This window comes from Hippoglossus hippoglossus, chromosome 19, assembly GCF_009819705.1.
Source record: "Hippoglossus hippoglossus isolate fHipHip1 chromosome 19, fHipHip1.pri, whole genome shotgun sequence".
NCBI lineage: Eukaryota > Metazoa > Chordata > Actinopteri > Pleuronectiformes > Pleuronectidae > Hippoglossus > Hippoglossus hippoglossus.
Window position 1 is genome coordinate 18,943,207 of NC_047169.1, and position 27,386 is coordinate 18,970,592.

A 27,386-nucleotide genomic window follows, 5' to 3' on the forward strand; every position below is an offset into this window, starting at 1 on the left:
TGCTGCTGCCCCCAAGAAACCTCACAATAAAAAAAAAATCTTTTATCATACAAAGATCAATGCAAAGTGATTGAGAAATATATGAAATGCTGTTGTGGTGAATATTTTATAGTCACCTGATTAGTCAGTGTTGTTGCATTTTAATATGATCATCTAAACTGACCTTGGTTAGTTGTGCAACACATGTTACCGTGTGAATTACTTGGCAATATGCTGTGCACTATAAATACCTGGATGGTGAACAGGGTCAAAAAGTTACATGTGATATGAGGGACACCTCAGCTTCAATGGTTACATCATCTTGGCTACAAAGTGGAAGGGGTGGGGCCTTAGTGTGTTTGCCAACTGACAAAAGATGACATAGTCGTCACTGATGAGGACACACAACCACGTCCAACATTCATTTTTAAATCAAGTGAGTAAACAACAGTTGTAGTTACGATCATTGCTCTGATGCGCGTCTGCTGTATATTTCTCAAGACAAATACCCTGTTGAAATCCTCGCACTACATCAATAGTAGAGTATATAGTTTTCACAGTAGACTACATGCAAGTGTACTGACTGAAGTATCTGATTTGAGACACGATCAGAAATGAGGAGCCATTTGTATGTTATCTATGAGGTGTGAATGAGTGAACATAGACGATTAAGCTATGGCTTATTTCTGAGGTTGTTTAACCACTGTTATGATGGTAAGTGTACAAACATGAGTCAACTATAAGTGAGCAATGACACCAAATGTCTTACTGACTTTATGAATAGTTTCGTCTTGTTAAGAATGTTACACGGTAATCAACCAAACATTTGGCTAAGTTGTATTAGACCAAACCAAGTTAGTGTTGTTTTTTTTTTACTTTTTTAAAATTCTATCTAGTTACATGTGCCAGGCAAATTAAGCTGTCAAGGGGCGTAAGAAATTGTGACCGAACACAGCCTCAGATGCAAAAGAGGTGGACCTGTCGGGGTGTGGTTGAGCAGGTGGACCCAAGATGCAGAGGCAGAGTTTCAAACAAAAAGTGTCCTTTTAATGGAAAACAGAGAAAACAACAAGAGCACACAGGGGAAAACACTAGGAATTTACAAGAAATGGATATGATGCAGAGGACAACAAGCACAGGAGACGAGGCACTAACGACAACGAACCGACAAGGACAAGGGGCAAGAGACTTATATACACATGGAAGGCAGGGGCAATTGAACACAGGTGGAACACATGAGGACTGGTGCAGACAAGGGCGGGCCACAGGACCAAGACAGGAAGTGAAGAAAGAAAACACACAAGGAGCAGAAACTACAAAATAAAACAGGAAACAGAACACAGGGAGTGGGAAAACACGAGACACCAGAACAAGTCATATCCAAACATAAACACAGGGGTATACATGAAACACAAGGAGGTAATAATCAAACTGAAAACACTCTTCATAAAGAGGCGAAAATAAACAGTCCGAAGACAAAACCATGACAGGACCCATGTTCAGGTGGTGGAGCTGGGCAGGTAGATGCCCAGGTGGAGATCAGCTGGGTGATGGACCTGAGACGCAGGCAGACAAACATTAGGTGAAGCGGGACACATTTGTACCACTGAGGTGACTGAACAGCTATAGGCCGGCATACTGCAGCTAATGAGTGGTCGATGATAGATTAGTCCCAACTATCACCAACAGAAGAAATGCCGGCGGCAGATACCAGGAAGCAACACACAGAACAGACATAGAGGGGACACACAACCCACAAAAGGAAAAGAGCAGGAGAACATGAGCAAAAAAAGGAGATAAATCTGGATTCTAAGTGAAGCCGCATTCGAAACATTCACTGTGAAAAAAATCTGCCCATGTCCACGAGGTTCTGGTTTGTTAATGCTTTTGGACCAAAACTCAACTGAGTGTTGAGAGTTGTTTTGTAATGAACCACTCCCACCCATCCATGATGCCAAGTGCAGTTAATGAAGGTAAAATACAATACAGACGATGTGAATGAATGAACAAAAGTGTAACTACTTCTTTGGTAAAGAAGGAGCAATTCAGACACTGTATTTGCCCCCTTAGCCAAAGTTACCACGCTCAAATGGCGATGCTGATAACAAAATTAGCTTCATTTGTTCTTAAGTTGGCCTATATGCTTTTACTATATCTTAAATGTATGTGAAAGTATTCCTACCAGACTTCAAACTTGTGAAGTGGGATAGTAAAATACTAATAATCATAATAATCATAATAATCATAATTAATAATAGTAGTAGTTTTCTATTATTTGTTATCTGCATTATAATGATAATTTCTACTACTGTTAAATGGAGCTGCTGTCATTACTAACACCATTACATCAGGGCTTATATCAGACAGAGCTTAGATATGACGGTTACACAACTGTTGCTGGTCTCTCTCTCTCTCTCTTCTCTCTCCCCCTCTCCGTCCCCTCCCCTCTCTCTCTCTCTCTTCTCTCCCCTCTTTTCGACCCATTTTTCTCGGCTCACCCCGACCAGTCAAGGCAGATGGCAGCCCACATTGAGTCTGGTTGTGTTCAAGGTTTCTGCCCATTAAAAGGGAATTTCTTACTCTCCACAGTTGTAAGTGCTTGGTCATTGTAGGAACTGTTCCGTTAGGTCTCGATCTTAAAGTGCCTTGAGATAATGTGTGTTGTGATTGTTGCAATACAAATAGAAGAAAGTAAGCATGCAGGGAATCACTCAAACATTCTTGTATACTTGCTTTCCTCTGACATTTATGTCTTGATACAAATCCACTATATAAAGAAAACTAAATTCCACATGATACAGCTCTGTAGAAAATGGTGTTCAATACTCCACTCTATGGTTCAATAGCTTTGGTTTCAGTTGCCAATCTGTAATTACATTGCATTTTCTTTCAACGTGCTGTTTGGCAAAAGTTACAGTTTATAGTAAATGTTCAGCAACAAAGAAAGGGTCGTCTTTCTTTCATCTCACAGACAAATGTTTTGGCAAAGTTGTCCCCTCTCTCAAGCCTCTTCCTTTGTATCCAGTGAGCATTATCTTATGACAGGATTGTCTACTTTGCAGGCTTCATCCAGTGCATCTGTCCTATTCAAGAACTGTGATTATAGTGCTATGCACTCAGCAAGAAAACAAGAGTTTAAAAATGATCAGATGCCTTGTATGCACCTACCTAGACATATTGTAGATGTAGTGGTGTATCAGGGAAATGTTAAGACCACAACAGGCTGTGGTTCTTACATTCCGGTAAAGGCCATTAAAATAAACCGGTAACAAAAAAAACTCCTCTCCTTCCCCATGGTATTGCAGCAGTGGTATTCATGGCATCAGTTAATGACTGTACCTGTGGGTATGAACACTTAAACCTTTTGTCAGTTGATAATTTAGAATCGGTTGTTTCCTAATAGAGAGAGAGCAATATATATATATACATATATAAAACAACAATATCCACTACTATATATATATATATATATGAAATATGATAATATGGGAAGCATAGTGCCCTCAGCTAGAGGTTTTGCGGGTTTGAACCTGTTCCTGATGACTGGCCAGGGTCTATCTGTGTGTTCTCCCTGTGCCTGTGGGTTTTCAGCAGGTACTCCAACTTCCTCCCACAGTCCAAAGGCACATTGGAGACTATAAGTTGCCCCTAAGTATCTGTATGTTGGCCCCGTGATGGACCAGTGACCTGTCCAGGATGTAACTAACTCTTGCCCAATGTCAGCTGGGTTTGGCTGCAGCTCTCCCACATCCTTGTGATAAGTGGTATAGATATTGGATGGATGGATGGATATGAATAATATTATGTTCAGTGAGAGGAGTCTTGGCTGAAAAGTCCCTGTCATAGAGATATATACTGTTTGAACAAAATGTCCTCCTTTTTTTTTAAACGTATACGCTGCAGATTTTTTCCTACAAAATACAGAACATTAAACCATCATAATCTCTATTTTAAGATTCTGCATATGAATGTGCAGAATGTGTTGGCGGGGTAGAAGATTTTGGTGCCAGAAGCCTACTGGTTTCCGTTTATTTTGACCAATCACGTATGGCTTTGGTGAACAGTCCATGTGGAGAGCAAAAGAGGCAAAGCACCTGTTCGGAAATGCATCAGCTATTGTTTTTATTTACATTGTATTTCTTTGCATTCATGTAGATAGCTATTAAAAACAAACAAACAAAATTTCATCTGGACCTAAAAGTCCTGCTAAAAGTATTAATGCTTGTGTTTTGGGTGGAGACACATTTGACTCACATCCACTTTATAGCTCACATTACAAATAAAACTGTAAACAGAGGACAGAGTATCCACTGTCTACACTGGAAGCCCCGTAGTATTGGCTATTGAAACCAGAGACTAGTTTTTGCCAGACGATAGCCGAGGGGCTCCGAAAGTATTACTAAATTAATTTACAAAAATCAACACTTGGGCTTGTGTGTTTGTAACTTTACAAACTCTGCTTTGGTCAATCTGTTAACAAAATAAAGACAAACTACATCTTTTTCAAACAGCTGATTTCAGCAGGAACATGCAGAGCTATAGATGTGCGACAGGTAAAACCTGGATAAATGAGTGGAGACGCACAATAAATGCAGATAGTTCCACACAGTTCCACTGCGTGGAACAATTTGACAAGTAACATCCCATAATGCTCCGTAGCATATGAAAAATCCTGAACAAGCCCAGTTGATTCTGATTCTGGTTTAATGTCATGGTGTCATCCTATGGTGAGAACATTTCTATCCTGATGGGAGTGGTCTCTCCCAGGAAAACAATGCCCCTCATGCACAGGGTGCCTGAGTTCACTGGGGGTTTGATGAGTATGAAAATACAGTCACCCAGTTGATACCTATGGGAGATTATGAACTGATGTTGTTAGACAGTGCTCTCCTGCACCATCATCAAACAACACATTGATAATATGTTATTTATAATATTGGATGTGGTATTTTCAGATGAACATTTAGATTGTATATTGTATATGCTGCTGTTATAGGCATATTCTGATTGCACTTTTAGATTGTATATCTTATAAGAGGCACTCTCTTTCTCCACATTTTATATTGTTAGTAGGCCTATTGTTTAAGATATTGTGTGTGGGTGGGTGTATGTGATTGTGTGTGCATGTATGGTGTGTGTTTTCACTGGCTTAACTGGTTTTTCATTTAATTTGTCCCCAAAGTATACTTTTGGCACATTGTAGGACACGACTACACTGCTGAGCTGTCTGCAGGAAAATGCCTCCTTACGCATCACATCCTTTGTGCAAATACAAACTCAGAGGCGCATTGGACCTGTAAACACCTACAGAGTGACAGCTGATCCAGCTGTGAACCAACTGTGCAATTGTCATCAGAGGCTGACATGACTGCAGATTGCACTTAAGTGGGTGGAAAGATGACATGCTGTCTTAGTTCCCCTCTCCTCACATCAGCCTGTACTCAAAGTCACAAGAGGGCAGCACCATTAATAAGCAGGACCATGTAAGGCATGATATTTTAGCACCAACAGTCGACTTCTTTCACATGTAGCAGGTGGAGTGGTGTGCACCGACTGATAGAGTCCAACATTCACTCTCTTCTAGCTCTGATTGTGTTCTCTGTCTGTTTTTATATAGTGCTTTTCTAATTTTGATAACCAGTCAGAAAACTGAACACTTGACAGTACAATTTTTTGCCATTCACACACACATTCAAACAGTGCATCTATGAGCAGCTCTTTCTCTACCACACATCACTCACACAATGCCGTCAGGGGTAATTTGCGGGGTTCAGTATCTTGCCCAAGGACACTTCAGCACACAGAGCAGGGGAGACTGGGTTCAACCCCCAACATTCTGGGTAGTGGGTGACCCGCTCTACCTCCTGTGTTCAGACATTTAACTTTTATAGAAATCAATTTAATTACTGGGTGAGATAAAATAGAAAAGTAATCAAATATCATATTTAATAAATATAAATATATATTATAAACAATTCAATGTTGACTCATGGCCTCGGTATTTCTAAAAACTATGCCTACAGCTGCTCTCAATACTGAGCAACATCTCTCATCACGTCAGCGTCTCTGTTACTCTGAACAATCCACTTAACACTGTGTCAACAGCACTTTTACTGAACCATTTCTAATATATAAAGTCTATAAATGGTGACAATAAGGTCACCGCTGAGTCCCTACTTTAGAGTATAGGGAAACAGAGAAAGCCTCTGTCTAATCCTGTACTGTGCCTCTGTTAAAACACAGAACAGAATTGCGGTTTAATCCCCAGCGTTGTGTGGAAGCCGCTTCACACGTTCCACACCTTTAAACGTACCTGCTGACTGGATACTCACAGACTCAGAGTTCTTTTATCGGGTCCATTTATTAGAGGTTCTGGAGCATTGTGTCACATCACATGATCTTCAACAGCAAATGAAATTTCCTTGAATCGACGCTGCCTGAGTTTCCATTTTCTCTCTGTGTATTAAGCTTTTAAGCCAATGGCAGGAAGTACCTGCTGATGAAGACCGTGCGACGTCAGCGAAAGACCAGATAAGCTACAAAAAGGATTTTGTGGTTTCAATTAGTTAGAATCGAGAATTTTAATAATCTGTATGTTGTTATTCTTATATATGATAAGCATAAGCATATAAGCAGTCTGTTACGCAAACTGATATCATGGCATATATCTATATACAAGTCTGACACATTTAACTGACTCCTCTATCCACTGAGGGCTAATATTTATTATTTATTAATTATTATGGCTACTGTGAAGTGCTGTCAGTGCACAATGCTACAGTGTGAGTGTTGGGTGACGAGTTAACAGTGTATGAGCCTGTCGTCCTCCATTACTGTTTGTCTGTCTCTTTGTGTGTGTGTGTCTGTCTGTGTTAGTGTGTGTGTGTGTCCAGCAGACAGACAGGGTGGTGATAGGTTGTGTGTGTAGAGTGTTTAGAGTTATAAACACATGGATCAGCATCGCAGATCAGCAAAAGGAAATCAACACATGGCAATGTGTTAACACAGTCAAAAGGAAATGGCGTATATCCGCCATTGCTCCCATTGCTTCTTCTTCCACCGAGCACCCTCGCGCGCGCACACACACGCACTCGCGCACACACACACACATGGACACAAGCAACTAATGACGTCGGACTCATGCTGCGTAAACACCGACAGCTTCTCGTGGACGTGTCGTGAAGCAGCGCACGATTCCACCGCAGTGAAAGTTGTGTTCATTGGGTTTTCTAAGGGAAGTGCCCCGTCAACGCACTAGTTTGGGATTTGACAAGCAACACATATTCATCCGCTTCTACATGAGTGTCAAGAGCACGGCAGTACCCGGATGGAGTGTCATGGCCGCCGTCGCTGTGGTTCCACAGAGAGGAGAGAAGGAAGGCAAATGTTTCTGATGTGTGTGTGGGGTTTTTTTTTTTTTTTTTCAAGCTCAGCCTTGTTTCCGTGATGTCGGATGTTGACGGGACGCCGCCTCAACTTGCACCGAGTTCATAGTAAGGAACAAGAGAATTTCCGTAACTTTGAATATCTTGGCGTGGGTGGGGGCTTGATTTGTTGTGTAAAATAACTGCTTATTGAACTCCTCGGACCGTGACACTGTGCCGGAGTGGCTGGCACGTCCCCGCGCGCCGGGCTCGAACTCTGCCACAGTGCCGCGGGTCCGCACGGGGCTCTGTCCGGCTGCTCTGTGGCTGAGAGAGGGAGAGAGAGTCCACACAGCCTGCAATTCTCCCCACTGGTGCAGCCTCCCCTCGCCTCCACCAAACTTCACAGTGGAGCGAGTCACTCTCAAAAGTGGAGCTTTCGTGAAATGAAGATGGTGAATTGTTTACAGGTAGAGGGGGGTCCACGTTGCTGCTGCAGCGCTGTGCCACAGACACGGGCACAGCGCTGAGTGCTGAGTGGCTGCAGTTTGGAGACCATGCAACTTTTCCTCCCTCACCCCGAGCCTCGCTTCCACGCGCCCCGTGCAGATGTAGTGGGCCTGGAGCGAGCTACCTGTTTACAGCCCAGGTGATCACTGAGTCCCGCTCACTTTTATCATCCCCCCCCCCCCACACCCACTTTGCTGTGTCCACTTTCAGTAGAAGCAATGGAAGCTCAGCAGGGCTCATCTTATGTGTTGTTGAATTTGATCTGTGTGCCATCATTCCCAGGCCTGTCCTCCAGGTATGCTATGGACACAGGTTATGTAAGTGAGCAGAGTGTGAGCAGCAGTGCAATGTTTTTTGGGACTGAAGGAGTTGATGCAGAGAAGTCATAAAAGGATGGCAGCCATTTTTTCCCCCCTCTAACATGGCTTCCTTCAGCTCCACAGGGCTGACAGCTGACTGAGACCTATGGAGTTGTAGGGTGATGCAGGTCTGCTGAGCTCCCATTAATATTTCAAAAGTGTAAAGTTGAATAGAGGCGGTTGACGGCAGCAGTCAACCTTCAGCCCGTTCAAGGAGTGGGACCCTGTTGCATGTCGCTTATGTAATTAGGCCTGTTTGCCTCAAAGTGTGGCTCACAGGAAATACCATCCTTCACTCACAAGCGCTTCCCCGTGTGATCGTCAGATATGGCAATGCCCCCTCCATCACTCTCACCGCTAAAAGGAATTTATGCTAACTCATTGATGAAGGTGTAAACTTTTGTGGCTGGGTTATACAACAACACAACTGCACCACAGATAGTGTCTTTTATTTGCCAGTTAACCAGTCTGCTGCACAAATGTTCTTTGTGCGTGCTTTTAAAGTGTCGGACAATTTTGAAAAACTCAAGCAGAACATTCGTCAGTAGCTCCAGAGGGAGCAGTGTGATAAAGTGTTAAGATAAATTGTGAAAAACAATAGGCAGTGTGTAATAAGTGCTCTTGTGAACACCTGTGCACAGATTCCAAGTAAAAAAACTGTAAGATTCAATGCTGACAAGTTCTCACAGTTTGTGAGGCTAACTTTAAAAGTCTGAATTTTGACCTTGTCTTTACACCAGAATTTGATTGGACAGTGAAAATCCAATCACAGAGCAGAGTCCATTCAGAGGACAGGTCATAGATTGTGTATGTAGAGTAATTTGAGACATAGGAATAGATCGGCTGTGGAGATCAACAAAGGGAAATCAATTGAAAATGGTGCATATCCTGCCATTGCTCCTATTGCTGCTTCTTCCACCGAGCGAGCGCACACACCCATACGCACACACACACACCCCAACTTTATTTTGTCTTAATGAACAGAGAGCTATGTGTGTTTTTGCATATAGAGCTGATAAGTGAAGTGGTGTGAATAGACAAAACTAGAGCTGTCCACTTGAAATCAGATCTTTCAGGATGGACGTTAATACCAAGTCTGAAAAGGGTCATACAGAATCTAAAAGAGTTAACATTTCGATGATCACATATTGTCTGCTGCTGAATGCTGAAAACACTAGTTAGATGACTGTACCATATAAAAGGTGGAACAATAGCATTTGTTACCAGCTCGTGTGTTGAGGAGCAGCAGTAGGAAATTTTGGGTTTGTATTTGCTTTGTTCGGGACTGTCTCATCCGCTGCATGGGAGACAGTCCTGGGTTGTTCCCGTAGAAAAGCTGAGGGAAGTGGTTGCAGTGCCCTTTAACAGAGGTAAGGAAGTTAATCAAATGTGCATTCAACAAAGAACCAGTTAGCCGGGTCCACCCATACAAAACTAACCAAGCTTGACCGGAACCCGACAGGCATTCAGGTTTTTCTGTCCGAACCAAACTTGAACCTGATGCAGTTAATAGCTGTGCTAAGTGTGTGTTACTCTGTCCCTGACACACATGGTTATTGTTTGATTTACCCTATTACAGACATGAGGAGTGTTCAAATTAAGGGGTTATAGTCGGTTCGGTCGGCAAGCCTCTCTAATTGCATCTTTGAAGTGTTCACACAGCGATTGGTGCTGATTTAACGCCGATTAGGGGCTTTTGTTTGCAAATTCCAAAATTTGTCTGCGATTGGCATATTGTGCTGAAAGTCATGTACTATGAACTAAGCTTTGGTCTTCATCACTGAAGTTGACAAAATGCACAAAAAACACTTTGTGCCTAAGTTTTTTTTTCCATTGTGGAATGGTCTGATGAGTTCTCCTTATGGCCAGAGACTGGTTTCTGAGTGATGCAATCACTCATAAGCATACACTGAGGGGTAGAAATCATCCCAAAACTAATTAATGACTCATGGTTAATGACTAACTAATGAAATCAACAAGAAAAGTTGCATTTGTGACTACAACTGCATCAACCTAAAAAGTAATGAATGGAACCTGCCTGTTAGGAGTGGCTGTTAGCTCAAACTCATTGGTAACAGCTCTGGAGCTGAAGTCTGTGGAAGGTTTCACGCTGAAACCTCAGGAACAAATAGTAGGTCAGACAGCCTCACTGTTACTGTGCCTTTGAGGCTGATTAATGAATATTCTATGTTTCACATGTGTTAGAGTTTCAGGTTATGAATGCTCATACATACATGCTAATGTTAAGACTAATGGGCCTCATTCACCGACCGTTCTTAAAACCCACTAACGCAGTTTTTATGAAGAGTCTAACATTCACCGATGTTTTCTTGCCTGGGATTTGTTCTTATGTAAGAACAGAATCTACACACACTGAAGAGCAAATTTACACACAGTTGACAACTGAAATGCTTGTGAAAAATAATCAGTTAGTGTTTTTTTACTTTTAATTCTACAGTTCTATAATAAGATTTACATTTTTAATCTGAATGACAATTTTCAGTGCATATTATCATTTTCTTAAATGCATGGAAATGTTGAAGAGATCACATACACAGAATATTTGGTCTATACTGCAGAAGATAACACTTTTTAAACACATGAACATGTTGAAGAGGTTGTTAGTCACAAAAATAGTCACCGATCTTAAGGTTTCACACACTAGTGTTAACATATTAAATGTGTCACATGTTCCATAGTTTTACTGCTACATCCTTTAGTAAAAATGTTCTGTCCAAGTGTAGCCTGTTAATTCTGAAAATCGAGTTTCTTTCTGTTCTGACACGAGAGATGGATCAGGAGATTCAAACGCACCACACCCAGATCTGAGGGTGCAGTGTGCGCACTGCGCACCGAGCGGGACCTGAACCCGAATATGATTCAAAACATTTTGTCTGAACCTGGCCCGGCATGTCTGGTCCCGGTGGGTCCCGTCAGGCTCAGGTCGAGTATCCACAGATGCTCAGCTGAGCGTTCACCTGCAGTGCTGTGTTTCCACCTCATAACTCTGTGCACCTTCCTTTTCTTTTCCCCTCCTTCCCTCTCTTCTGTGTTTGACAATATTTAGTTAGACTTCAAATCTTAGATTAAATAATTTTTTTACATCTATAATGCGATTTTCTCCCGATTAAACTTTCACTGAATGTATATCTGCATCCCATGTATGTATGTATTTTTTTGGTATTGTATGTCTACTGCTGACTATACAAATTATAACAACCTTGTTTTTTACGGGTTGAGTCTGGTACTGCCCAGTCTTTAGATCTTTGCTCAATCTTTCCTGGCTTCTTTAATGGTCTTTTCAGTTTCTGTGATTTCTCTGTGTGTACTCTGCACTGCAGTCTCATGCCCTTTTATGGGCCTTAGCAGGGCGTTTACCTATGCTAATTGGGAAAAACTGGAACGTGCTCTCAACTTACGCAGACATGGCATTCATCAATATAAGAAGACAGATGCAAACAATTCTGCAGTTTCAGAACGTGTCATGAATCTGACGTAGAGTTTTCTTAGAAAATTCCTAAGAAGATATTGGTGAATGAGGCCCTATAACCACAGTCGCCAAGCAGTTCTCTTAGCAGGCAAACTACATGACAATGTTAATTCGTCCATGCTAAATGCTTTAAGTTGAAACTGTGATGTCGGTTGATATTGTTGAACACACACAGGTCATGTCTTTCTGTCTGTGGAGCTGACTTTGTGAATGTAGCCTTATCGAGTCTACTAGCTGCTGTCTCTCACTGGAAAATGTATCATGCTAGTTGCCACAGTCGTCTATTAAATAGTTGCGTAAGGTTTGAAAAATGTTATACAATACAAGAATAGGTCACATACAAATGAACTTCCAAACAGGTTTCCAACAGGGTCTGCTTTATTTCTAAATGGTGAAAACGATGTGGCATGCTGCCCAGCAGAGTTCTCTGGATTCTGTTGAAGGGTTCTCATGTTCGTAGCGTTGAACAATAACATTACATTTTAAGAGAATAATCATTTGTCAGTGTTGATCACTTGAGGTTTAATCACCAAACAAACTGTGTGACAAATTGTGTTTTTTTTCGAACACTTTTTCTTCAACAAGATGTTCTCCACACATTTGTGTTTCCATGCTTGATTCATTAGCAGTCGGTAATAAATTAACGGAAAGTTTAATTGTATGGCTTTATAACTGAAAGTTGTCATTTCTCTGCCTCTGTTTTACAGGGACAGTGGCCATACTACAAGCTCCTGCTCTTCAAAGAGGACATGTATTGATGTTTTCCTGAATGAGTACAGGTAACAATATCTTCTTCTTAAATGTATTCTTACCATTTATTCTTACCTCAGCAATGAAGCTATAACTACTGATAGGAGTGTAGATCATGTTTAATATGTTGTAACCTAACTGTTTGGGTTGTGTTTTGGGACTTATTTTACTGGCTCTCAATCTTTACAATTATGAAATGATCACTGTGATTGTTGAATCTAGTTTTATTGTAGTCTTTCTCCTTTTTAAGATTTAGTTTCTCCTTTTGTCAGAATATTTACCAAGGTGAAAGTTGTGTTGGTTTGAGTCCTGGGCTTCTTTCACCACCATGAGTGAAGTGGAAGTGATTGAAATTTTATTTGTGGTTCTTGCATCATGGAAAATAACCATGCATTTTTCATTTCGATTTTTTTTTAAGGTAAAGTTGTCCCTGCGATGATGGTGTGTTCTGTTAATTATTCAGATGAACAGGGGCAGTATTTCTGAAAAGACTTGTTGATTTTAAATGATGTTACTGGAGCAGCTCTGATTAGCATGTCTTGTATTGAGCTTATTAGCTGAGATGATTGAATTAAAATTCAAGTTGTCTCTTTCAACCCTCTGTCATCAGATTGAGAGAAGGCGTCTCACTTATGGAGTTCACTCAGACTTGTAAAGTCTTTGACCAGCCACAGAGAGCACTTCAACCAACAAACGACTTCAATTTATCTGTGTCATCCACTTACTCCTGGGTTTGACATTAACTAATGAAGGCTGGTGTGACTTCATGCTGGTGAATTGGTCATTTGTACCTTTTAAACAAATCAGATAGTTACGTGCCTTATAAAGTGGCCTGTTTGTACATGTTCATCACATAGTCGTGAGCAGGGGTCTAATCAAAGAGTACAGAGCAGCAGCTAAGCTATTGGCTCAATCAGGTCAGAGGTGAAGGTGACAGACACCAATAATCTCCTATGTAACGTCATGGGAAGCTTCACAGCCACTCTTTCAGTATGAGACAGAAAATGCTCAAACAAGGTAAATGCAGAAGTTGTCTGACTTTTTCTTTCCATTTATATCTGAACACAGTGAATGTACATACATGGTCAGTATTCTGTGTATTCTGACTGGGGGAATTTGATTCCTCCAACCATTCTAATGGAGCATGGCAGGAAACACGCTGAGCAAAATGTGTCATTGAAGACACTTGTAAGCATAGTGATTCTGTTTTGACTACATGTCCCGCAGCCAGCCCTTATCTTTATTTAGACTTTCTTTGAGTAGCAAAGCTAACATCATTTCCTCTACGTGTGAGGGTCATTAGGGGGAGTTGAGTGGGATTATTTGACTTTTTTCAAGACAAATTTATTTCTGATGACATTAACACCACCTGAACAATGATTAACAACACAATAAGGAAATTGCATTTGGTTTAACATTGAATGTGACTTCAGCTCTGACTGGTGCACTCATGTAGTGACCCTTCTCCTGTATTCATTATACAGTTGCCTGTTTGTTTAGGCCACACATAATTAATACTGTAGTCCATTGCTCTCTTTTGTCATAATAATAATAGCAATAATTACAAGAATATTTTAGAAACAATTTTGAACATGACAGCATAGATACAGTACTACAGTACTGAGTCATTACAAGGATTAATATATGTAAGAGCATGATAGGAATATGTATTTTATTTTTATAAAATTATATAAACTCATACAAGACAGAATAATAAGAAAACAATTACTATCAGATTTCTAAAAAACTATCTAATTAAACATAATGGATACACTTATTTAAACATCAGAATTAATTGAAAACATAGTTAAACTGTTGTGAACCTGCTGAAAAGAGACACTTTTAATGGAATGTAGCTTCATCTTTCTCAAAAACTTGTTAAATGATGTATATACACTAATTATCATATTGATGATGCTGTCATATTTGGAATATGCCAAGTGTTAGCTGGATTCACTCTTATCTGTTTGCTCTTTACTAATTTGGATCACCGTTGGTTGCATGTTTCTCTACCAAAGGTTGTCGTGCACCATTGCATAGTTTATAATTAAGTGGATATATAATACATTGTGTTATTTTTATCTTCTACAGCAGTTTTAAATAGATAACAAATTAAGTGTTCTGTGTTTATTAAAAACTTATTTGATTTCTTCTCTTACAGATATCTGCAAATTTACAACTATGGAAGAAGACTTCATAATACCTCATGATTCTGCCAAAAACTGCAGCATATCAGTAATAGTGGAAGAAAAAGACAAGGTAAAAGACTTGTATAAGCATTTCAGAGAAGTGACAGATGGGTCACACTTAAATAATGCAGAAGAATCTTCCATCAAGGAGCATGGAAGTTCCACCAAGAAAGATAAACCAGCACTCAATAAAGGCCATTGTAAAATTCAGCAAGGGGCTGTTTTCTCTGGAAAGATTCTGAGTTTTGGATGCTGCGTGTGTAAAGACGATTCCACATACAGCCCCAATGATCTCCTCAAACATTTCCGAGCGGCCCATGAAGGAACCCTTCCGACATACCCTTGTGATCTGTGTGGCTTTGTCACAAACGAGTTTCCTGCTCTCCAACGCCATCGGATTGAGCACAAAAATACCCTCGTTACATGCGAGCTCTGCAACGATGATGTTCAATACTCTCTGCTTTTGCTCACCAGACACTACATCATGTGTCACAGTCTAAATGGACAGTTTAACTGTGACTGGTGTGAGTTTACTACTGTGGATGCAGGGACATTCGTGCAACACATCCATCATCATAATGAGAGTCATTGGAAGTGTTTAAAATGCAGACACATCAGCTTGAACGAAGAAGGTCACCAGAGGCACATGAAAGCTCACTCGGATACATTTCCCTTCACTTGTCAGATCTGTGGATATGGTGCAACACGAAGCGAATACCTGAAAAAACACACTTCAGCTGTTCACAAACAGGAGGCTGAGAAAAGGAAGGCTTGGAAGTCCATAGAAGACAGCAGCAATCCAGCAAATGCAACTGCAACCTTAAAACTGTTGCTGAAAAAGAATTCTGAAGCACAGGAGGGTCAGAGGATATCAAAAGTAAACTGTTTTTCTGGGAGTTTTTCCTTCCAAAATGGCATTTCATTTGAGGATGCCCACCACTTTGTGGATGGCACTATTGCAAAAAAGGACACTAAAAACGGGAGCAGAGGTTCTCATAACACAGAACAGTCAACACCAGTAATGTTACCGGAATGTGACAACTCTGCCTGCTCTGATGCTGCCATTCACACGAATCCTAATGCGCTGACTGTTCTGATGGTTAAGAACAAAATTTCTCTTCCTCCCAATTGTACAACCAAAGTGATGGGATTCAAAATGGTTGATGGCAAAAAACATTTGGTCCTTAAAGTGATCCCAACAGCCAAACAAGACTCAACCATTCAGAACAATTCCTCAATTGAAGATGTGGGATTCTTGGAACAAAATTCTGTGTTGGATGAAAGGAAAGACTCTGTTGAGAATGGGGAAAGCTTTCATAGCAAGAGCTCTACGTCACATTGTTTTACAGCTTCACCAAGAATTGAATCTTGCATACAGATGGATCAAGATGATATTATGGCAGTAAAAGTGAAGATTGAGGAGGAAGAAACCTCTGTTTGCCACCTTGATTCCACCCCACACAGAGATTATGTTGAGACAGAAGCTACTCCTTTACAAAAAATGTCTTCGGCTTGTGCTGATATCTTCTATTCCATAACAAATGATCATGTGAGCGACCAAAATCACCCAAGTCAAACATGCTCAGAGAGAAATACATTTGATAGTAACTCAATCTCTGTAACAGTTAATTCTGATGCAACTGGCCGTAGCAGTTCTAAAATAAGTAAAACTTTAACAGCATGTGCTAGTAACAACACTGTTTTATCTTCACCTTCAAAAGTTGCTCAGGAAAAACTGCTTTCCAAATCTGTCTCCAAAAAAACTACTAGAAACCTTGGTGCTGCAAATGAGTTATCACTGACTGACAGAGTGGCAGATAAACCTATTAAGGAACACAAAGTAAACTCTTCTTTTCACACTATAGAAAATGATGAACAATCTTGTCTAAGTACTCCAGACATGACTAATAGTGCTGGACCTGAGAGTAAACATAAAAATGGACGGCGAAATTTAAGAAAGCTTTCATCAAATCCAGTGCCTGCATCAGAGTCATCCCCACACACTCCAGGTAGCAGAGAAAGTGCTCTGGGCACTGAAAACTGCACTCAAAATTCACCGAACCAGGAAGTGTTTACCTTTCATAATTATTCCAAGGAAACATTCTGTACTTCACCTAACACTTCCCAAAGCTTTGACAATATGTCTGAATACCCATCCGACAAAGAAGGTTTTTGTGAATCCTCACAGTTCAGCCTGACATTGGCAGAGTCTCCAGAGCCATTCAGGGAAAAGGGCAAAGGGTCAACAAATCGGGAGAGAATGAAGAATGTTTCAGGTAGTGATTTTGAGGTTGATGAGTGCATAACTAGTTTTGATGATCCTGCCACTGAAGATGAAAATCCAGAGTCAGTGTTCCAAGACTTTAATATCATCAAAATTGAAGAGGACAGCATTCCAATATCAAAAACGCAGTCAGAGTCAAAGAGTAATTCAACTTCCTTTGCCAGTTTTGTAGAAGAACATTCAGATGAAATCATTACCCAACAGCTTCACAAGGAAAGAGTAAAATGTTCAAATGCCAGCAATGATTCTTTGAAACAATCAAAAACAACTCTGCGATTTCTTCAATTGCCAGAGGGCAAGAAGCCATTACTCCTGAGGACTACTGAGAATCAATTTGCCATCCCAGGCTTCAAACTGATATCCAATTCTTCAAATCCTCAGATTAATGTCTCTTACTTGAAGCAAGGGGCAGAAAGATCAAGTAACCAAACTGGTGGAACTTTAACCCCAAACAGCTGGACAGTAGGTGTATCAACGCCAAAGGCAGGGGTGACTGAAAAAGGGACGGCTCTTCTCTCTGCTGTTCAATCAGGTGTTGGTACCACCTCAAGTCACTACCTTATCAACAGACCAGGTTTAAAAGGTCCTGTACTCCTTTCAAGCTCACCACATAATACACCCATGGACAAATCGGCAAAGACACCACCTACTTGCTACTTGGTACAAAGGTCTCTTCCATTTCTCCACACCCCCGGTAGTCCCGGCCTCAGACTGGCAAGTTCACAAGACCCACTGAACTCACGGCCAGTTCTGGCCATGCCTATGAGCTCTTCAGACAAACCCAGCACTCTGCAGCCTGGTCGACAAGCATTCTTGCTCCGGTACATTTCTCCTTCCAAATCAGGCCTACTTCTGAACAACCAAGACACAAAGACTGGGAGTCAGTGCAGCCATACCAGTGAGAGCCCAGGAAACAAACTCATATTCAAAATTGTCACCCCTACTGGTAGCCTCCTTACAAGTGGTGCTCCCACCTCAAGCAGTCAACCTTTGTTTTTGGCCACTAGACCTCAGACCCAGTGCTTTCTGCTGTCATCAAACAAAACTAAGGCAAATGCCTCCAATGGAGTCAAGAAATTGATGACCATCCAAAATACTGCACAGAAAGATGTCAGGGGATCTTGTATTTCACCCACTGAACTGAATGTAAAAGTGCAACCGTGTGAAGCAGAGAAGCCTATTCTAGCCCCAAGGCCAATTCGTCCTCCAAGCCAAAGGAAAAGGCGCATAAAACCATTGTTTGACGAACTTCCAGCAAGTGTGCATAAAGCAAGAAGACTCTCAAATAGAGTACTGACTGAGAAAGAGACTGCTGTCTTATGGAAGCCCGTAGCCAAAGAAGTTGAAAGGACACTGAGACTTGCCCCATTCAGTTCTCTACAGCAGGTCAAATGTCCTCGTCGGTACCAACCCGTTGTGGTGCTCAATCATCCTGATGCTGACATTCCCGAAGTGGCCAATATCATGAAGGTAGTTAACAGGTACAAAGGTGCTGTTACTAAGGTCTCTCTGTGTCAGAAAACAACCCAAGCACTCTCTGAGCTTGGTGCTCAAGGGAAGAACTACTCAACCAAAGGTGTGTCATCTCATGGCGATGATCCAAGACCTCGGCCAGTTCGTAGTTCTGTCCGAGAACGATTCCTTCTGAAACTTAAGCTAAGGAAAAAAAGCAAAAAAAAATATGAGGTAGTGGAAAATTTATCAGGTTGTAGACAAGAGTCCATGGTGTTCGACTGCTGGTTTTGTGGTCGACTCTTCAACAGCCAAGAAGAGTGGATTGGCCATGGCCAGCGGCACCTCATGGAGGCAACTAGAGACTGGAATAAACTGTTCTAAACTTTTCCATTTCCTTCAAATGGCTCCATATTCTGTCCGTATGAGGTGGAACAAATTATATATGTTGTATATTTTTAATGACCTTCCATTATGTTTGTTCTGAACATGTCAATACATATTCTTAGGTGAATTATAGTTTATCTTTTCATATGTGCATATTCTGGTAATTTATGTACTGGTAGCATGATTGATATCATGCATGCACAGATCACATTGAACTGTGAAAATGGTACACTGTAATCAGGAGTTGTAGGAGCACTGGCTTAAAAAAGGGGATAATATCAGTAAAGGTTATATTAGTTGGATTAAATGACTCAGGTGATTTCATATTGATTTGATTTGCCATTTTTGCGCATAAATATCAAACAAGCATAGGCCTAGTTCAAGGGACTTTTGTATATGTTATTATCCTGCACATGAGGACAGGAAACTTTATTGTACAGCTTAACTGATGACAAGTTCAATTGTTTTGCGCTTTTGTTGTAAAAAAAATGTTCTGTCCAAAAAATTCCTTTTATGTACATTTTAATTAAGAGGATACCATTTTACACTATTATCAGGTGTAGTCTAGTTTTCTAATGAGGATTTTGTCAACCTGTAGCATGTGTTTGTCATAGGCAGAGCTGAGATTTTTCATAGTAATGTTTTTAGTCTGCCAAATGTGGCAAGCAGCAAAATACTGAATCTTTGACACAGGGATACTTTATTAATCACTGCAAGTACTTGACAAATGAAGATCGGCCCATAATACACCCTATGCAATTTCATTCAACTTAAGTTTTGTTGTGAGCAGCTCAGGCTTTTAGCTTGTGTTCATGTTGTGAGACACGCAATCACATTTAAATCTCAATTTAATGATAACATCTCAACAGTCCCATAAATTTGCTTTAAGATGAGAAGAACATTTTGTGGGTTGTAATGTTCCTTCACAGTAGATTCAGATACAGGATGTAAACATCTAGAGAGACATGACATGAAAATCTGTATCGGAAAATACAAAAATGTCAAAGTGAAGTGTTTTCATGGGACCTGAAAGTAAGATTTGGCATCTGTTAAAACTTTAGATACCACAGTTGACAAAATAGTTGCATTATTGAAATCATTGTTTATTGGAAAGGTACAAATTCTCTCCAAGTACCCCAAATATTAAGTGATCAGTGGTAACAAATTACTGTACATCCTTAAATTTAACAAGTTATTAAAGGCCAAATGATTATTCCCCTCCGGGAAGTATAATTATTCATAGGGAGTAGCTTAACAGTGATTTATTTAAAAAAACAACAGAAAAACATCTAAGTTAGAACAATTTATAGAAGTTAAAGAAAGGAAATGGTACAAGGACCAGTAGTGAAATAACATCACATAAGACAAACAGCAAGGCTTCTTCATAAATATAATGAAAGGTAATATGCTAAAATGGGGAGCATAGAATGCTTGGCCAACATTTAAGAAAATGCAGTATATATACACACACACGTTTTTTTTCTTCTGTAAATTTGTGTTATAAACTGTCAGTCACACTAATATTGTAACATGGTTTGGTTGCCAACAGGGAGAATCAAACCAAAAGAAATGTTTGATCGGTTCAAATCTGCCCAGCTAAGAATGTCAAGTCCTGTGTAACTCCACCACCCGCTACAAAATAACGCTGTATGACCCACTTGGACCACTACAAAAGCTCTTTGGGAAATGGTAAAAACATATGTTTGACCCTTTAACCTGTGTTACTGCAGCTAGGGCTGATTAGAGAACGGATAGACGTCACTTTTATAATGAGAGGGGCTGGCTGGATCACCCCAACATCTCATACCATTTTAATGTACAGTAAGCACATAATGTGACAGCAGAAAACATGTACCCTGTACAGGAATAGCTAGGTGTGTGAAATGGACCCAAGATAAAAATGCAGAAAAGGTTTTTTTTTTACTGTTTTTAGTTCGATAAAGTTTCTTGGTAATGTAAAACATTCTGCGAGGTGATTCATATTTACCGATCTTTGGTTTTCCTGCTCTATAGACGTAATAGGAGTAGTAGGATCCTTGAAGGTGATCCACATATTTCACTTACCCCTTTTATTGCATTCATGTTGTACTGTAAATCTGCTCACTGTCTTCAAGCTCAGTATGCTGTACATACATTTATTTCAATTTTACACCTCATACTTTTACAGCAAAAGGACATGGACTTAGTTTTTTCTTCCTGGGTGTTAATGATTGTTTTTCATGATTATCCAACTCTGTAAATGAATGTTTTATTCCGTTCAATATGCAAAGTCGAGTGAATAATGCAAGCCATGCAAATATTTTAATATTTTAAATGTTTTTTTTTAAAAACAGTCAGCCTCCACTAGCTGGTGTCCTGACCTCAGCAGGACATTTCAAAGTTGATTCAAACAATGCATTAAATAAATTACTAATATCAATAGATTAAGCATCGATATTAGAGCTCCTTCATTTGTGAGTCGCTAGAAAAACTTTTACTCAGTCCGTCAGCTGTTTTCACAAGCTCTCCTTGAAGAGATTGTTCTATATTTTACTGAATACACTTGGTTTATTTAATTTGGTTTATGCCTCTGTACAGGCTCAAGTCGATGTCAGCCAAACTTGACGAGGCTCAGTCACTGCATCTGGCTGGTGTGTGTCAAGAAATGGTTCCAGTAGATAACTCCCCCCAAAACCGCAAATTGCCATCCCTAAATTCTTTATGACAAATAAATCACATGGAACATGGAGAGCTGTTAGCTTGAAGTGTCTTCGAGTGTATATCTGGACATTGAAAGGCCAGCGGTTTCCCCTGCTAACCACGCCAACCATAAACTAACTCCAACTCTGTACTGTATTGAAATCCATACCCATCTTATATTTCTGTATGTTGCTCTAATAGAGAAACCAGTACGTGTATTTGTCAGAACATTGACTGTTTTTTAATACACCAGGGTAGCTATCTCCTAAAAAATAAAAAAAACTCTCCTATGTTCTTAATGAAGCCCCATTTCAAAACCCATCATCTGTTTATCCCTTTAGATGACAGCCCAGCTCAATCAGAACCTTTGTAAAATCTACCCTTTACAATTGAAGTTAAATATGCCAGCTTGTAAAATGTCTGAAATCCCAAGTGTTATAGCTTTGGTTTAAGGACTTAAGTTATCTCCTATCCCCAAATAGTCACGTTGTGAATATTTTTCTTCAATAAATTGTGCTGTTTGGAATCATACTCTCAAGGGCTACATCTAAAAAATACTGCTCAAATATACTTGAAATGAAAAGATAAAAAAAGTAACTCATGGTTACTTATACTTGCATCTTTGCAATTTGTATCTCCTTTGGTTTGTGATGAATGTGATTTGTATTTTCTAAAATGCAAGTGATTTCAACATTTTAATGCCAATACAGTGTCAAGATTGTGTTTTGATCTATAGAGCTGCACACGGCTGACAAAAATGAGCCTCACATCCAAACTCGGTGCAGTCATTTGACATGTGCGCTGTTACTAAGCCTGCATAGCTTTTGATTTAGTGACTGCCTGATTTTGACCACAGCCAAATGGATGCAAACAGTTTGTTTCTGATGGGTTGTTTGTTTGAGACGGATCCACATGGCTTCACTACTACGTTACAAGCACCTTCGTCTGTTTTGCTTTTTCTTCACTGCTCTCAGAAGTATTGTGATAACTTGACACCGCTCATTGTGTGGGGATGTGCTACTAGATCATGTTATTTGGTCAGCTGTTCTGCTCTACTCGTCAACATACCATATTATAGGTTTCTCCCCTCAAATGCTGAACCCATGATGTACAGTAAACTGTTCCTGTCCAGCTGCCTGTTAAATCTTTTTAGAATCTTTCCTCATGCTATAAGTGCCTCAAATGTCCTTTCGCAGGTTGACAATGTGTACTGTGTTGTTTTGTTTATCTTAGTGGTTCACTCTCCTGAAATAAATGTACATACCTTACGGAAGGAGTGTGGTGTTTATTTTTATTTCTACATTTTTGGTATAAGTATTTATAACTATTCACAACTAGTAATATTCTAAGCTCAGTGGTGTTGAGAGAGAATGAGAGAAATGCTCAGTGGATCATGAGTTCCCCCAGCAGTCATGGTCTGTAGCAGCATTGACCTCACCTGATTCAGTTCTTGTTCTAAGCTCTAAGGAAGAGGAAAGGTGTAATTCTAACCTTTACATGTCTGCCTCCTGAACCTAAGAGACTCTCGGAGTTGTGATAATATGGACTGATAACATCCATTTGTGATAATTTAGTTTGTTAATATTCCTGAGGACAGAGGTGAAATAATATAATTGGACTATGCGGACGTTGATGATGCTGAAAAGATCCACATGAGGGCAGCACAAGACTAAATTGCACATGAAGTTCTTCGTGTATTTCATTCAGCTAAATAGACCTGGTGCTGTATCTTATCTTTAATCTGGGTCTGAAAATCAGTAGTAATAATAGTGTAAATGCTGACTCAGTATTTAGATTTTTGCTATTTACTTTTCAAAACTGAGTATAACAGCTTTCTTTAGAGCAATGAGAACCAAACAGTAAGATTTAAGAACAACAATAAGGAACTGGGATTATCTGTTAAATCATATGCTGTTATGTTGTTAAAACTTAATTAACTTTCTAAAAACAACATACAGTGAGCAGAAAGATTCACTGTGTGTTGTTTATCTGACTTAAATTACAAACTGTTATCATTTCAGTGAAAGCAAAAACATTTAATGTCATCTTCAGATTTCTGATCATGTCTGACATTTTCTTCCCATTTTATGTATAAACTTTGAAGTAAATTTTTTTACATAAATACTTATGCATAACCTATTATACATAACTATCATAGTATGCTGCTTTAACTGTAAATATAAAAAACATCACCATCCTTCGTCGTTAACTAATACCAAATGCATTGTGTGGCCTTAGATGCCAGTCCATCTGACTGGAAAGCTACAATTAGACATTACAAAGATCTTTTAGAAATGTTATTCCCTTAAAATTCAATATTTTGCTTTGTTTTGTTTTCCAAGATTATCTTTTAACTACGTGACCATAACCTTCAATCATTTTCTTTCAGTTTTATATGATATCCAATAATAGGGAATAATGATCTCATCAATAATCGCTTTGGATGGTCTCTAGCTCTTTTACTTGTGGCCATATCTTGGAAAATGTATTTTTATGACTACTTCGTTGAACTTGACCTTTGACTGATCACTTCCAAAAGAACCTCACCTGAGGATAACCTCCCATGTAATATTCCCACCCAGTTTGATGAAAATATGTGTTGTTTAGCCATTTTGTCCAAACACAGAAGGGTGAAAATATGAGCCTGTGCTGTAACACTGACACACAGGTTCAACACTACTCACAGAACTGGAACCTAACAAAGTGAAGAACATGTTGTCAGTGGTTAATAATTGTACATGCAATCCTAACTATTCTGTCAATTGCATTTGTCAAAATCAGTTTTCAATAATTGTCACCTGCATTGCCAACCAGCCACCACTGTGTTATCATTATCAGTTTTTAATATTTTAACGGCATCAGCGTGAGTAGTTCATTCATTTGTGAACAGGAAGTAAAGCAGAGGTGAAAGCAGCCCTGTAGAAGCCCAACGTTTCTTGTAAATGTCTTAAGGTTGTTCATGTTAAGGTCGTTACTTTTCACCACTTGCTTTCTGTTACAGAAGAATTACCCTCAGTTAGTGAATTCATTGATTGTAAATTCAAGACAACAAACTTTGAATAATGCAAATTCTTTTACCTTTAATAATCTTAAATAAGGTAAGCTAACATAACACTGTAATGCTAATAGTAACCCACAATTAACATGACCGTGTTGGCAGCTGATCGAGGATAGTGGTGGACCATGATCAAGGTGGATCACGATGGTGGCATCTGATTGTGGTGGTGGATCCTGATCGTGGTGGCAGCTGATCGTGGACTATTCTTTTCAACAAAACTGCTTGATATACAATATGCCTACTCACATACTCTACCATTACTGACAATATCTCCTCAATGCATTTACTTTCCATTATGTTACAAACTGTTCTAACTCTTCTAATCATTGTTGTATATACTCTTATTTTGTTGATGTACTCCATTATGCGTGGCATCTACTGCACTTCTGTCCGTCCTGGGAGAGGCATCCCTCACATGTGGCTCTCTTTGAGGTTTCTATGTTTTTCCCCTTAAAAGGGTTAAGTGCAGAGGATGTAAGATTCATTGATTGATTGATTGATTGATTGACTGATCAACAACCAGGACAGAATGTATATTGCTTATTACCAGTCCACAGGCACTATCCCCAACCTTCATGCATTATTGAAGAGGTTTGTTGAGGACTAACCATTTCCAGGGCCTCCAGCAGCTCAGGACACCTTGCCACAGAGGAAGTGCTTGACTCTATACAACCTCCTGACCACAACATTGAGCAGTCGACTCTAGAGCCTTTCAACATGGCCTAATCGCATGTCTCCAAACTATCTTGGGAGGCATGAGAAGATCTTGTTGGGTTCTGGAGATCTCAGCCAGGCATTCCCACTTCACCCCCGCTACACATTTGGGTGTACAACTACAACTACTGCCTCCCCCGCCATCTGATCCAACTCAGCACAAATTGATGATCAGTTGACAGACATGCGGCCACAAATCTGATGATATGACCAGCAGTCAAGCATCAATTTTAGCCAGAGGATGTTCTGGTAGCTTGTGCACTTATAAACCAACTAATGCTCAAATAGAGTGTTCATTTTTTTATTTCACGCTGAGATTTCACAATGCTTTCCTTCAAACCCTTCCCACCCTGGAAAATAGCTCCTGCACAGATTTGCTCTGTGCCTGTTCAAAACTACTCAGATTTACTGTCATGGTTGTCTACCACCTTAGATGCAGGTCCCACAAACATCCTAATACACAGTATGACGTGCTTCAGCTCGGTCATGAAGCAGTGGAACGTTTATCTCTATTTCTATCTTGTAAAATGGATGTATCCATCTTTTGTCAAATTTGGAGGTAAAAATCTTAATTACAGGTTAATGCTGAATTTCTAGTACCAGTCTATTTTAGCTTTTTATTCAAAGTTTAGCAACTGATGCAAATTTGCACCCCTGTCAGTATGAATAGTTTTGATGTGAAATACATGTAGGTGAGTCACATTTTTGTGTCATGTATTTCTCAAGCCCCTGTTGTGTAAAGGCCTATAGCCTGCCCCCTTTCCAGGAGAGCTGTTAGTATTATACCTAAATATTTAAATCCGTAGGAATCCATCTAAATTCATATCAGTGACCATTGAGGAGACGTGTTCAACATTAAGTGTCCTGAAAAATATAAAAATGCTTTTCTTTGTGGGGAAACTGCAGAAACATTTCCAGAGAAGAGGCAGTGCAGGAGACAGACCGGCCATTTCTGAAGCAATTCTGCAGTTATTGTACAGAAATATACAATAATATACTAAAAGCAGTGATCTATAACTATGTGTACAGCATGTCATGTCATGTAGGCAGGTGCATGCAATAGGCCAGCGCAGCAGGAAGAATGCCAGGTCTGCAGGCCTCTGTAGGGCTTCAAAATAGGTCATGTTCACATCAGGGACATCTGCATAATTTTTTTGACTTCTCTGCTGCTGAAGTGGTTCAGGCCAGTGGCCTGTGGCTGTGGAGGAGAGCACTGCGTGGGGGATGGGATGGATGGATGGAGAAGATCTCCACTTGAAGCATTATCATTAGGGATGCTCAGACACAAACGCAGGAGATGACTGACGACTTTTCATAACATATTTATAGGCATAGTCCTTTAAGCTCTGGGTGTGTTGGCTTTGGACTGTAAAAATGAAGTGGTTAGTCTACTCCGTCAAACGGTAAGTCACAAACTGTTGTGTCACTGGGTGAAAATAACGAAAAAGCTTTTGTGTAAAACATGTATTCACAACCCTTTAGACTGAACATAGGGTAGTTGTGGCTCATTGTGGGTAGTTGTGGGTTTCAGCTATTACAGCCGGAAAAGGAATGTCGCTGCCTATCCACGAATGCATGTCAATGCAAATCATTTGTTTAATGACTCTAGTAAATCTCCTTAACAAACCCATAAGATTTTTTATTACACTTTACTTTCTATGAGTGGATATTGTGAGAAAACCAACTAAATATGTTGTCTTTAAACATTTTTCAGGTATGTTAATAACCGACAGTCTCTTAGATTTATACATATGATGGAGTTGACAGCCACGCTTCATGTCTTTGAGGCTGTATGGGGGGGGGGGCTTCAGGCTAAATGTTAACATATCTTAGTTTAGCAGGTTACATATTGACTGTGCTCAGTCATCCCGTTCATAGTATCTCGAGGAGTTGTACCTAATTGTACATTTGCATCTGGACTTCTAAAAATAAAACAAATATTCACAGATTAAATTTACACATTTTACGTTTGTCATTTTGTTAATCATTTAAATGTCAATCATGTTATATATGCTGTTTTATTTAGTATTAATAATTATGACAAGAAACAAGGTTTCAGGTCCAATAAACTGGAAATAATACGATACATTATTCACTATGAATCGTTTCAACGTCAGTGGTATGGTCCTTTGAACAATGACTCATGCTGTGTATCACAGTAAATCTTTATT

At 39.8% G+C, this 27,386-nt stretch overlaps 1 protein-coding gene across 2 annotated transcripts; it reads left to right on the top strand.

The window, feature by feature from the left end:
* Positions 1 to 7,021: 7,021 nt before the first annotated feature.
* On the top strand, positions 7,022 to 19,035 carry si:ch211-214e3.5 (zinc finger protein 518A). Of its 2 annotated transcripts, XM_034569618.1 has the most exons (4): positions 7,081 to 7,472; positions 12,410 to 12,481; positions 14,614 to 15,782; positions 16,810 to 16,988. In XM_034569618.1, the coding sequence occupies exons 2-4, from the start codon at positions 12,472 to 12,474 to the stop codon at positions 16,837 to 16,839; spliced, it is 1,209 nt and encodes a 402-aa protein (XP_034425509.1). In that variant the 5' UTR covers positions 7,081 to 7,472; positions 12,410 to 12,471; the 3' UTR covers positions 16,840 to 16,988. The 2 variants fall into 2 exon arrangements, with proteins under 2 accessions (XP_034425508.1, XP_034425509.1); XM_034569617.1 differs by having other exon boundaries at positions 7,022 to 7,472; positions 14,614 to 19,035.
* The last annotated feature ends 8,351 nt before the right edge of the window (positions 19,036 to 27,386 follow it).